The following is a 12,424-nucleotide window of genomic DNA, read 5'->3' on the forward strand; positions in this document are numbered from 1 at the left end:
AAATATTGTAAGGCTTTGAAGTTTAAGTCAGAGAATTTCAAAAACGTGTTTTACCTCACATGCATTTATTGGTTACTTTGCAAAAAAAATTATTATTTTCTGATGATGTAGATCGCTTTGTCTGTGCTGAAATTCCAAACAGAGAAACCTATCCTGAATTATGGCACAAAATCATTAAACACATGTCTCATTGACCTCATCTAAAAGATTCAGCATATTGGGACTAGAAAGATTCCAAATATTGTTTTTACCTAAGTTCTGAAATAAAAGTGTGTGGCACCCGGCTGGGTTTGTCGCCCGGTCGGGATGCCCAGGAGGAGCGGAGGAGGGCTTGTGCCTCCTCCAGGACACGAGGGAGCGTCCTCCCTGGTTGCCTTGGGGACCACGGGTACAGAGCTTGGAAGCTCAACCCTGTAGGGGCCCATGGTCACCGCCAGGGGGCGCCCCGATGCCTTGGGAGCCCTGGACCTCAGCACTTCCGCCACACCCGGAAGTACTTGGGGGAAGAGTATTGGGGCCACCCGGAGGACTTCCGGATATGCCGACAGAGCTTCCGCCACACAGGGGTGTGACTACAGGAGCCCACAGGATACACCTGGAGTCCTTCCGGGGTGAATAAAAGGGGCTGCCTCCCTCCAGTCAGTGGCAAGTGTCGGGTGGAAGTGGACGAAGCTTGGAGGAGAGGAGTGGAGGCGGACCAGAGACTGAGAGAAGGCATTGTGCGTGTGGCCAAGGACTTGAGGGGTGATTGGTGCTGCGGCACTGGGTTTGTGCTCACAATAAGTGTAAATAGTAGTTGTGAATAAACGTGTGTGGTTTAAACATCATGTCTACCTGTCTGTGTCCGGGCTGTTCCCCACAAAGTGAAACTAATGAAATAGCAACAATTCAAAGAAAAAAAAATGTTAAAAGTGTGTATCCGGAAAACCAAACACGGGGATTGGCGAGCGAAGCCCCCTAGTAATAATAAAAATATATTTAGTATCATTCAATACAGAACTAGTATAACTACACTGAAATACAGATAAGTAATTACTAAATAAATAAAAGACAGGCTTGTAGTGAACAAAGCAGTCTGAGTTAACATTGTTTTATTTTTTACATTGCTGAGAATAATATGAGATACAGATAAAAATTATAGTCAGAACAATAAGTATATTGACAGTGACACAATCTTCATAATTTTGCCACCCCCCCAGCCCCCCCCCCCCAATTTGAAAAGTATATCGACATTTCACTGGCAATCTGTTCCATAGCCAGGTGGGAGCAGTTCCCTCATTATTGCATTAACTATTGAGCAGGTATAATGTCTGGAACTGATTCCAAGTATGGAGTTTGCATTTGGAGGTTACTGTATCACTGTGAACTCTCAATATGAGGTCCAAAGGGCTGTCCATGCAAGTAAAATAGTCCCATCATTTGGCTCAGAAAACAAAACAAACCCTTTAGAGAGAGCAGAAACATGAGGAGTGATGATATCAACCATTTGGTATATTCTTTAAAAGAAGTAAACACTGGTGAACTCGGCAACACCAGAAGGTCTGGAAAACCACAGAAGACAACTGTGCTGGATGATTGCAGAATTCTATCCTTGGTGAAGAAGAACCCCTTCACAACATTTAGCCAAACCAAGAACACTCTTCAGGAGGTAGACCTGTCATTGCCAAAGTCTACAATCAAGAGAAAACTTCATGATGTTAAATACAGAGGGTTTACCACAAGGTGCAAGCCACTGGTAAACTTCAAGCTTAGGAATGACAGATTAGTCTTTTCCAGAAAACATTTTTAAAAATAGTACCAGTTCTGGAATAATTTTCTTTGAACAAAGGAAACTAAGATCAATGTATACCAGAATGTTGGAAAGAAAAGAGTACGGAGAAGAGAAGAAAAAACTGCTCATGATCCGATGAATACCACATCATCTGTAAAACCTGGTGGAGGCAGTTTCATGGCATGATCATTTATGGCTGTGAATGTATGTCAGTTACTAATGTTTATTAATGATATGACTGCTCACCAAAGTGGCAGAATTAATTCTGAAGTGTATAGGGCTATACTATCTGCTCAGATTCAGCCAGTTGCTGCAAAATTAATAGGATGGTAAACCAAGTGCTTTTCATCACAAAGAAGTAGATTTGTTGAGTTGTTAACATAAAGCCCACAACTGGCACATATTTGCACACAGAAAACCATCTCTTGAAAAATATTGTGACTATGAAGCAAAAATAAGTTTAATTATAGTATATTAAGCATCTTAGGTGCTGGTAATCTTGAGTCATAACATACTCTTTCCCCTTTCTCACCAATTTACATCACCTCTACATAGTTACCCTAAAAGCAGATTTATGATATGATTGTTGGGATCACTCACCAAGAAAGGGCAAGAAGCTTAGTAAAACAGAAAGTTCTTGATGTACGACTTCTGCTTCTCTGAATTTAGAGTCTCCAGCTCTGATCTGGGTATGTTCACACAAGGAGTGTCTCAAGAGGTGTAACAGGTATGACCCTTTCAAGAGCAACACAAGGGAGGGTGCAGGCCATGCTAGATAGATTATGTTAACTTGGACAGTCGGGGAATTACCCAGATGAAGCTACTAGACATCTGCATAGAGCTATGGAGGTCTGATATGATTAACAACTTCAGGAAAAGGTCATGGAACAAAGGTTATGTTCCAATCATTAGTTAAGTAATGTTTTTGTGGCTGTACACTAAATGACTTATTAGCAGTAACATTGCGGCATATACAAAGGTCAACTTAATTAAGACTAACGAAGGATGGAACACTCAATGTATTGTAATAATGAGGTTCAGTTTGGAATCTTTGTTTTTGTCAATCATGAGATGACAGATAAACTGATTGTCTGGTAGCTTAGAAAAGATTTAATTATACAGCATAACATGCTTTAGAATAGTTTGTGTTAAGGTACAGTGGTACTTTCGGCAACATTATGGTATGCACCAAGTTTCTTTTGTTGCCTATTTACAGCATAATTCAAAAATGAATTTAGTGAATATTTAATGAAAATGGACATAGGAGAAAAAGAGCTTAGACAGTCACTGCATAGCCTGGCTGCACGTATTTAAAACTTAATTGCACCTTAATTTTGTTTTTCTTCATCACACTTTTCAGATATAAAGTACTTTAAGCAAGATTTTGTGTCACTGCATTTAGTGGCCTTAGGAAATCCAGGCATAATCTAAGAAGAATTTAAATGAAAGAAAGAAAAAGGTGAAATAAAGTACCCACTAGAATAGACTTTCATTCCAGTTCCATAATTGCTTATAAGAATAAAACCATTAAAAATTCAGTAGGTTCTAATTCTTGAGTTTCAAGCTCTTTTATAAAAGAGAACATTACATTACAATAGGAATTTTGTGTGTTGCTGAAGGAGTATTAAATGTTATATATTTTAATTAATCAAACTATGTTGCGAAAATAGAAAAACATTGCAATGGGGAAGGTTCAACAATAACTAATTCCTGCTTGGAATATGGAGCAATAAAGACCAACCATCTTCACTATAAATTTAATTTGCTCAGTATGTACAGCCTTATACATTGTTTTAATACTTTATATTTCCACTTTCCTATGTGTTATAATAGGAACAGAGACGCAACAGAATGAGAGATCTTCCACAAGCAGTACCTCGTGAAAAGGTATGGAAAGGAAATTTTACATTTTGGATCAGTGTTTTTCATTTAATTATTTTATAAATCTTATGATAGGCAGATAACTGGATGATGTAAAGGTTTAAATACCTTTCCATTCATCCATTGTTTTTTTTTTTATTTTTATGACATTAACACTAGAATTACCAGAGCCTACGAAAAAACTCGTAAATCCGTCCCACCTTAAATCGCGTCTTAAATCCGTTTGCACCTCACCTCCAGAGTCCTTTGTCATCTAAATGTGCTGATAAACAAAAGCTACTAGCATCCAGCTATTCCATCCCCCCACCGACTTAGAATGAACTTCTCCTAGCTCAAGCCTTGCCTTGATTTGATTACCTGGGATTGAAGTGGAGTTTTACAGTGGAAATAATTCTAGCGTTATTTGGAATACACGCATTTCATGTGTGTTCCATTTCTATAGTAGGCTGTGCAAACACATTTTTAAAACAAACGTTTTTCATATTCTAATAGTAAATGACAAAATGTAGGCATAAACTATATAACGTATGAAGCCTGAAGTCCATATATCAAAGAAACACTTTCACAAAAGGTACAAATAAGAGAACACGTGCGCTTTCATTCAAAAAATTAAAAAATAAAAGCCGCGTTAGCATGCCACATTGACATTCTTACTACAACCGCCGCGGTGGCGTAATGGTATCAGCCCCTGATTGGGAATCACAGGGTGGCGAGTTCGATCCCGCACGGCTCCACTTCGAGAAATGAACTGCTCTTATTCTTACAATTTTAGAATAACAACATAAATTTGATTTCAGTCTGTAACAGCCGGTGTAACTTATGATACTGGTAAAGGTTAGCTTTTTTTTTTTTTTTTTTAATTCACTTTTCATTCTCGCAGTCGCATTCAGAATCAATCTATACAACCCCATCTGACACAGCTGGTTTCACATAAATAAAAGTGCACTTTTATTCAAGACTATAACCGAAGAATAAAGAAAGCAAGTTACAGTTGGTGGTTGATACGACAGCTTGCGTGGTGCAATGTTAAGAACTGCTGATTTCCGATCCGTGCTATATAAAATCATCACATTCAAATATTAACAGTTCCCACACACCCAAGGTCCGCCATTCCTACATTTACGACATGTGTACTTGTTGCAGTGTACACACCTCTCTGTGCTATGGTTCCTATTACAGTGAATGAGCACCTGACACTACTTTCTTCCCTGGGTGAAGCTGAGGTCTTAGAACGGAAGTTTGTTGATGCTGTATCATCTTTTCTTTTTCCATCGCCTTTTCCTGTAAGAAGCGACGACGAAGTTCCTCTGCAAGGTGAGCCATGAACACTCTTCTTTTCTCAGCGGACCCCGTGCATGCCTTATACAGTACGTGTGCGTTCATCGCTGCTAGGTCAAGGATGTTGTAGAACACAGCAACCGGCCACCTGCGTGTTCCTGTTCGCACTGAACAAGCACGCGCCTTCTGGTCCATGATGTCAACGCCACGCTGGGGAAAAAAGAAAGACAAATAAACGTGACATTTTGAAGAAATCATTTTATCACCAGAATAGCACCAGAATACTTCGTCACACTAATATTTTTTTCATTAGCATACCTTCATGTGGTTGTAGTCTGTGACCGTGTTTGGTTTTTTTTTTTTTTATCTTGCCCAATCTCCACATCATGGTGCATTGTGCTGAGAATGCAGACAGACTTCATCTTTTTGGGCACATACACTGTCAGCATGGCACTGGGAGATCTAAACACCAGCGTGGAGAATTGTTCGTGTACTGAACTGACTTTAGCTGCAGGTGGAAGTTCCCGTCGCACTTTATTCATGGTGCCAAGCAGAGTTGTATTGCGGTGCAGCAGTCTATTAGCCAGCGAAAGTGACATGAAGAAGTTGTCTGTTGTTACGGTTCTGCCTTTTTGGATTGTGGCAGATTTGGAGACAAAGTACATGTGCAATGCCACTCCTTATTTAGGAAAAGATCCCAGTCGTCCCACGGGAGAAAGACTTTCCGAGTCTGTGGTCATAAAGCTTATGGAGCCATTTCTGGACAAAGGCAGAACCGTAACAACAGACAACTTCTTCACGTCACTTTCGCTGGCTAATAGACTGCTGCACCGCAATACAACTCTGCTTGGCACCATGAATAAAGTGTGACGGGAACTTCCACCTGCAGCTAAAGTCAGTTCAGTACACGAACAATTCTCCACGCTGGTGTTTAGATCTCCCAGTGCCATGCTGACAGTGTATGTGCCCAAAAAGATGAAGTCTGTCTGCATTCTCAGCACAATGCACCATGATGTGGAGATTGGGCAAGATAAAAAAAAAAAAAAACCAAACACGGTCACAGACTACAACCACATGAAGGTATGCTAATGAAAAAAAATATTAGTGTGACAAAGTATTCTGGTGATAAAATGATTTCTTCAAAATGTCACGTTTATTTGTCTTTCTTTTTACCCCAGCGTGGCGTTGACATCATGGACCAGAAGGCGCGTGCTTGTTCAGTGCGAACAGGAACACGCAGGTGGCCGGTTGCTGTGTTCTACAACATCCTTGACCTAGCAGCGATGAACGCACACGTACTGTATAAGGCATGCACGGGGTCCGCTGAGAAAAGAAGAGTGTTCATGGCTCACCTTGCAGAGGAACTTCGTCGTCGCTTCTTACAGGAAAAGGCGATGGAAAAAGAAAAGATGATACAGCATCAACAAACTTCCGTTCTAAGACCTCGGCTTCCCCCAGGGAAGAAAGTACAGTGTCAGGTGCTCATTCACTGTAATAGGAACCATAGCACAGAGAGGTGTGTACACTGCAACAAGTACACATGTCGTAAATGTAGGAATGGCGGACCTTGGGTGTGTGGGAACTGTTAATATTTGAATGTGATGATTTTATATAGCACGGATTGGAAATCAGCAGTTCTTAACATTGCACGACGCAAGCTGTCGTATCAACCACCAACTGTAACTTGCTTTCTTTATTCTTCGGTTATAGTCTTGAATAAAAGTGCACTTTTATTTATGTGAAACCAGCTGTGTCAGATGGGGTTGTATGGATTGATTCTGAATGCGACTGCAAGAATGAAAAGTGAATTAAAAAAAAAAAAAGCTAACCTTTACCAGTATCATAAGTTACACCGGCTGTTACAGACTGAAATCAAATTTATGTTGTTATTCTAAAATTGTAAGAATAAGAGCAGTTCATTTCTCGAAGTGGAGCCATGCAGGATCGAACTCACCACCCTGTGATTCCCAGTCAGGAGCTGATACCATTACGCCACCGCGGCGGTTGTAGTAAGAATGTCAATGTGGCATGCTAACGCGGCTTTTTTTTTTTTTTAAATTTTTTGAATGAAAGCGCACGTGTTCTCTTATTTGTACCTTTTGTGAAAGTGTTTCTTTGATATATGGACTTCAGGCTTCATACATTATATAGTTTATGCCTACATTTTGTCATTTACTATTAGAATATGAAAAACGTTTGTTTTAAAAATGTGTTTGCACAGCCTACTATAGAAATGGAACACACATGAAATGCGTGTATTCCAAATAACGCTAGAATTATTTCCACTGTAAAACTCCACTTCAATCTCAGGTAATCAAATCAAGGCAAGGCTTGAGCTAGGAGAAGTTCATTCTAAGTCGGTGGGGGGATGGAATAGCTGGCTGCTAGTAGCTTTTGTTTATCAGCACATTTAGATGACAAAGGACTCTGGCGGAGAGGTGCAAACGGATTTAAGACGCGATTTAAGGTGGGACGGATTTACGAGTTTTTTCGTAGGCTCTGGTAATTCTAGTGTTAAGAATCACAGGAAGCCAAAGTGTGTATTGGCAGTAATGGGTGCAAGGCCAGAACCAAACCTATATTGCATAGTGCATTTTGCAATAAATTGAATTTCAAAATATCTGTTTAAATGTGCTTTATAAATGAAATATATTATTATTTTTATTGAAGATGACTTCTTATGTATAACTAAGGTCTTGTGGTTTGTTTAAGTGAAAATCATTTTGTCTTTGGTATCAAGGTGTATTGATGAGGCACATTTTTCTAATGCAATGTAGCTTGTAAATGAGTTCACTATGGTCAACTTATAATATATTTTTTATATTTAAATTTTAAAACAGTACATATTGCAAACTTGCATTTAAAATTGACACTAATTTGAGTTTTTGCTCAGTTTCATTTTTTTGTTACCGTATTTTTCGCACCATAAGACGCACTTTTTTTTCCCCAAAAGAAGGTTGGAAATGTCTGTGCGTCTTATGGAGCGAATATTGCGTCACAGACCATGATGTGTATTACCTGACAAAAGTAGACATCCAGGGGTAGAGGGCGACAAAACTCACTGTTACGTTACAGGGATTCCCTCTGTGCTTGGAGGAATGTTAGACTCATTGACTCGGCATCTAATCCTTGCGTGTGCGTGAGTTGCGAAATGTAAACAAAAGCAAGATGGCATCTACATCTCATGAGGGAGCGAAGCGAGTGCAGAAAAAAAAAAAAGCAGAGGATGTTTTGCGCAATATCACTGAGTCGGACTCTGGACTCCACAGATTACCAGCCGCTGGACTACTTCAGGCTGTTCTTTCCTGAAGCTGCCTTTCAGCTACTGTCAAACGAGACAAACAGGTATGCAGAGCAATTTTTTGAATCGAGGGCTGTGCTTGCACCGCATTCTCATTTTTCAAACTGGAAACCCACAACAAAACATGAGATGAAGGGCTTTGTGGCATTACAAATATAGATGGGACTAGACTGGCGATATAAGTTCAGGGAGCATTGGTCCAAACGTGCTTTGTCCCCTGGTGGCTTTGGACAGGTTATGTCGCGTGATGATAGGTACGTGATGCTGCAAAGTGATTGTGAGCAACTGAGCTTAATAAATTCTGACACTAGCGATGAGGAGTTCTTGGGGTTTCCATAAAACTAGAAGAGTGCTTGAAACTTAAAGTCTCTCCTTATTTGTAATGACAGTGATGATGTTTCTTAATACCGCTGTTGAATTTACATGGTTGAAATATTATTCTGCTATATTTTATTAAACATATTAGTGCACCATTTGGTTCAGAATATTTTTTTTCTTGTTTTCATCCTCTAAACCTAGGTGCGTCTAATGGTCAGGTGCGTCTTATGGTGCAAAAAATACGGTATTTTGGATGGATTTAACTAGTGCATGTGTTCTTGCTATATTTTCTAGTTTCCAAAAATAGTTTAGCTTTTTTTTGGCTATTGAGTTCATTCTTAAATACAAAATAACATGAGGTGCACATATGTATGTTCTTAATTATGTGCATTTTTCGTAGTTGTGCTTGAATCACAGCACCACATATGAACCCTGAATCTAAAAACTAGAGCAAAATATTTACTTTACCACCAAACATAATTACATGGAACACTAATGAAGTGCCAAGAAGAATGTGGAAAATGGAATCAACAGTTTCTTTTACACAAGTATTTTCACTTTTTTAGATTTGCCTTTTAAGCCCACTTATTCCAATATTCTGTTCTCAGGTGCCTTCAGGAACTTGGTTAACTATTCTGAAAATTTTAACATTGTTTTTATTTACTTAATTATAGACAGAGATACCACATTTTTGCTTATTAAATATTTTTTGCAGCATTGAGTTATATCGAAAAAAACTGGTAATAGAATGTAGATAAATGTATTAATAGAGTACATGAAACACTGTACATTTCTGTATTGTTTTAAAATGACATGTAGTAAAAACAGAGCACATATAGCCTTGTTTTGTAGCTGAAATTGCTTTCATAAACATCAAATTCCAACTGAAGTGTAAAAACTGCATTGACTGATGTACTGTAGTTGGTTTTGAAGGGTTTATGGCTAATTGCCATTAACATTTCTTAATTGTAAAATTTGTGAAAAAACTATGTCCATGTCCACATTTCAATAACTTGTATTGAGGATTTTTTTTGCAATGAAGGGCAGCTCTCTGTTGTGCTATCTGATAGCAAAACCTTACTTTTATCGTGTTAATCAGAACATCTGTGACATGCAAGGTACCATCTAACATTTTTAGTTTTTTTCAAAATGGGGATAGGAGGAGATGTTAAAACTAGTTATACAAATCTTATCTGTAACCTCTTAACTGTTTCACTGTCCGTATTGTACCCCATACATAGCTATATCATTTCTAGGTTCCCAAAATCGAACAGCTACTAAGTTAGCAAGGTAGGATCCAGCATGAGTCAAAATGCGTAACAAAAGAAATTTCTTAGTCCAATAAAGTTTGTGTTAAAAATGTTTAGTGAAAATTTCAAAAGGAATAAATCACAAAAATATACACACAGAATAAAAGGCAAAAAGCAAAAAGGGTTTCTTCTCTCTTTTGCTACAATCTTAGCTTTCTCTTATTAAAGTTCAGTTACTTGCTATACTTAAAAGTGGTGTTACTTTTTTATAGTACACTTAACCTCTGCAAAAAATTATCAATCACAGCACTCCGCAATGGTAATAATCAATAATCAGAGACCCTGAGTTTAAGCTTTTACTTGAAAATTATATTTGCATAATAACCAATAACAGTAAATTAAGGGAATACAAAGAATTACACAACCTGGGTGGATTCATGCAGTCTTCATTCAGTCACAGATGACATTTCCCAGATCAGTTCCTTACTTACATATTATATATACACTTTATCACAAAATAAAAAGAAAGATTTCTTGCCAAAGAGTGAAACATCTTTTCCAAGTGTCCAGTAGATAAATAATGGGTAGAAAGCATTTTTGCAACAAAGCACCAAATTAATTTAATTAAAAACATTAAGTAATCTCTGGGTCTTTCCTGCGTGGAGTTTGCATGTTCTCCCCGTGTCTGCGTGGGTTTCCTCTGGGTACTCTGGTTTCCTCCCACAGTCCAAAGACATGCAGGTTAGGTGCATTGGCGATTCTAAATTGTCCCTAGTGTGTGCTTGGGGTGTGTGTGTATGTGCATGCCCTGCGGTGGGCTGGCGCCCTGCCCTGGGTTTCTTTCCTGCCTTGCGCCCTGTGTTGGCTGGGATTGGCTCCAGCAGACCCCCATGACCCTGTAGTTAGGATATACAGTAGCAGGTTGGATAATGGATGGATGAAGTAAACTCTTTTCAGAAAAAGTTGAATAAAAGGCAAAACCATCACTTCCAATTTTACCCATCTTAAATGCACACACCTAAATTTTTTCCACTAGAAAACGGACACTTTCTCAGAATATTGAAAATAGTTGTCACACAAGCTAAATGTCAATTCACTTGGGAATCAAAATCTACTCAAAGTCGCAAACAGACTGGCTGTACAAAACATTCTAAGGACCTGCTTTGTGCTTTAACTTTCACAGAATACTCTTCACTCATGTTCAGCTTGACAAGTCTTTCAGACTTGCAGTCTGTTACCTGAAATCTGTCAGAAAGCTCAAGCATCTTTCATATAATCTGTCTCAAAGTTTGAATTTCATGTGAATTCACCTAATAAAGTATGAAATGAATTAATTTGCATTTTAATCATTCTTGTGATTTTAAGTTGACTTTTTACATGACAACAATATACACCCTAAAGTATAGGTATAGTATTGTAAGTTAAAAAAAGAGTAAATCATTTTCAACTTTATATATCAGAAGGAGAATTTAAAAATAAGCTCAGTTTTAATTATATGGTCTTACTTCATAGTACTCATTATTACCCATGTTTTAAATTAACTGTAGAATAATAAATGATTGATGATTGAAATAGCTTGAACATAAAGCATTAAAATGGGCAGCTCTGCTTAAAACAAAAAACTTAGCATATGAAGATACTGTGGGTTAAAGGATAAGTTTACAAATTTTTAATGTCAGTTATTCTGTCAGAATTGTGGGAAACATTAATTTGCCCTGAAAGCTTATGAATAATGCTTCCATTAACAACACTCAAAAAAATGCATCATCTTTCAGGAGCATCAAAATGGCGGTCTTTAGAGAAAACATGAAACAAATGTTTAAAATTTATAAATATGTCCATTTCAAACAGACGGTGGTTCCATAGTTCCTTCTGTAGTTTTTCCTGTGTTTGAAACACATTTAATCTAAAATAAAATGAAAAAATTGAGTGTCCATATTTTCTATTGACCCTCTTACTGTAGAATTTAAATTAGATGTAAGCACATCTTAGTTGAAGCTGAAACCCCTGCATAAGAACTTCACATTGTCAACTGGAGTATGAGGTATCAAAATCGGGCAATGTACACTTTCAGATAACAAAATGAATAAACTTGTAGACTTATAAAAGACTTGTTCAGTCCTTCCAGCTTTAATTTTTTCTTCCAATTTCATTTTGGAAAATTAAACAATGTGTCTAGAACAGTGTGATTGATGGCAAGTGGAAAATCATCTTGATCAGTGACATTATTGAAAAAAGCAGGCCTATAATAATTGAGCATAGTTAGTTAGGTCTATCTCTATTTCAAATTTACCTTCACTTTCTATGGTACTTGAAAAGGTAGCAGTGGTGCATTTATAGAAATTACTAAATATCTCTTATGTTTAAGTCTTTACAGACTTCCACTTAACTGTAGACCTAATTTCAGAAACGTCCTTATTGCATATAAATCTTTAATTGGCCTAGGCCCTACTTATTTATCTGAATTTATCAATATGTACATATCAAAGTGAATTGTATGTTACAATCTCAAGATGCCAGTCTATTGAAGATTTCAAAGTTTAGTAGAACAACAGAGGGAGATGTCTAGCTTTTAGGATAAGGGCCCTGAAGCTATGAAATAATCTGTTGGCTTGTGTAAGGAAT

The 12,424-nt window shown here is 37.8% G+C and overlaps 1 protein-coding gene across 7 annotated transcripts in view; it reads left to right on the plus strand.

The window, feature by feature from the left end:
- Positions 1-12,424, plus strand: part of dnm1l (dynamin 1-like) — a 203,829-nt gene that overhangs the window by 147,258 nt on the left and 44,147 nt on the right. For all 7 annotated transcript variants that reach the window (XM_051931989.1, XM_051931983.1, XM_051931977.1 and 4 more), the window contains one exon: positions 3,605-3,658. In XM_051931989.1, the coding sequence (XP_051787949.1) occupies positions 3,605-3,658 (54 nt within the window). The remainder of the gene's footprint in view (positions 1-3,604; positions 3,659-12,424) is intronic.

Source organism: Erpetoichthys calabaricus, chromosome 1, assembly GCF_900747795.2.
Source record: "Erpetoichthys calabaricus chromosome 1, fErpCal1.3, whole genome shotgun sequence".
Lineage (NCBI taxonomy): Eukaryota > Metazoa > Chordata > Cladistia > Polypteriformes > Polypteridae > Erpetoichthys > Erpetoichthys calabaricus.